This window comes from Eimeria mitis, genomic scaffold (genome assembly GCF_000499745.2).
Source record: "Eimeria mitis Houghton genomic scaffold, Emh_scaff4167, whole genome shotgun sequence".
In the NCBI taxonomy this organism is placed as follows: Eukaryota; Apicomplexa; class Conoidasida; order Eucoccidiorida; family Eimeriidae; genus Eimeria; species Eimeria mitis.
In genome coordinates, this window is record NW_013572495.1 from 1,040 (window position 1) to 1,283 (window position 244).

The window sequence follows — 244 nt, forward strand, 5'->3', positions numbered from 1 at the left end:
CTGGCAGTGTTCTTGCTGCTGCTGTTGCTGTTACTGATATCGGTGTGGTTGCTGCTGCGTCTGCTGTTGCTGCAGCTGTTGGTGTTGCTGTTGCTGCTGCACTGTCTGCTGCTGCTGTTGCTGTTGTTTCTGTTGTTTTGTTCGGCTCTGCTGCTGTTGCTGCTACTGCTATTGGTATTGTTGCTGCTGCTGTTGTTGCTGCTGCTTCTATTTGTTGTTGCTGCTGTTGCTGCTGCTGCTGCTG

At 51.6% G+C, this 244-nt stretch overlaps 1 protein-coding gene across 1 annotated transcript in view; it reads right to left on the reverse strand.

The window, feature by feature from the left end:
• The window catches only part of EMH_0073040 (uncharacterized protein), a gene marked incomplete at both ends in the record, with an annotated part of 1,012 nt that overhangs the window by 203 nt on the left and 565 nt on the right, over positions 1 to 244 (reverse strand). The window contains one exon of the mRNA XM_013499278.1: positions 1 to 242. Coding sequence (XP_013354732.1) covers positions 1 to 242 — 242 coding nt within the window. The remainder of the gene's footprint in view (positions 243 to 244) is intronic.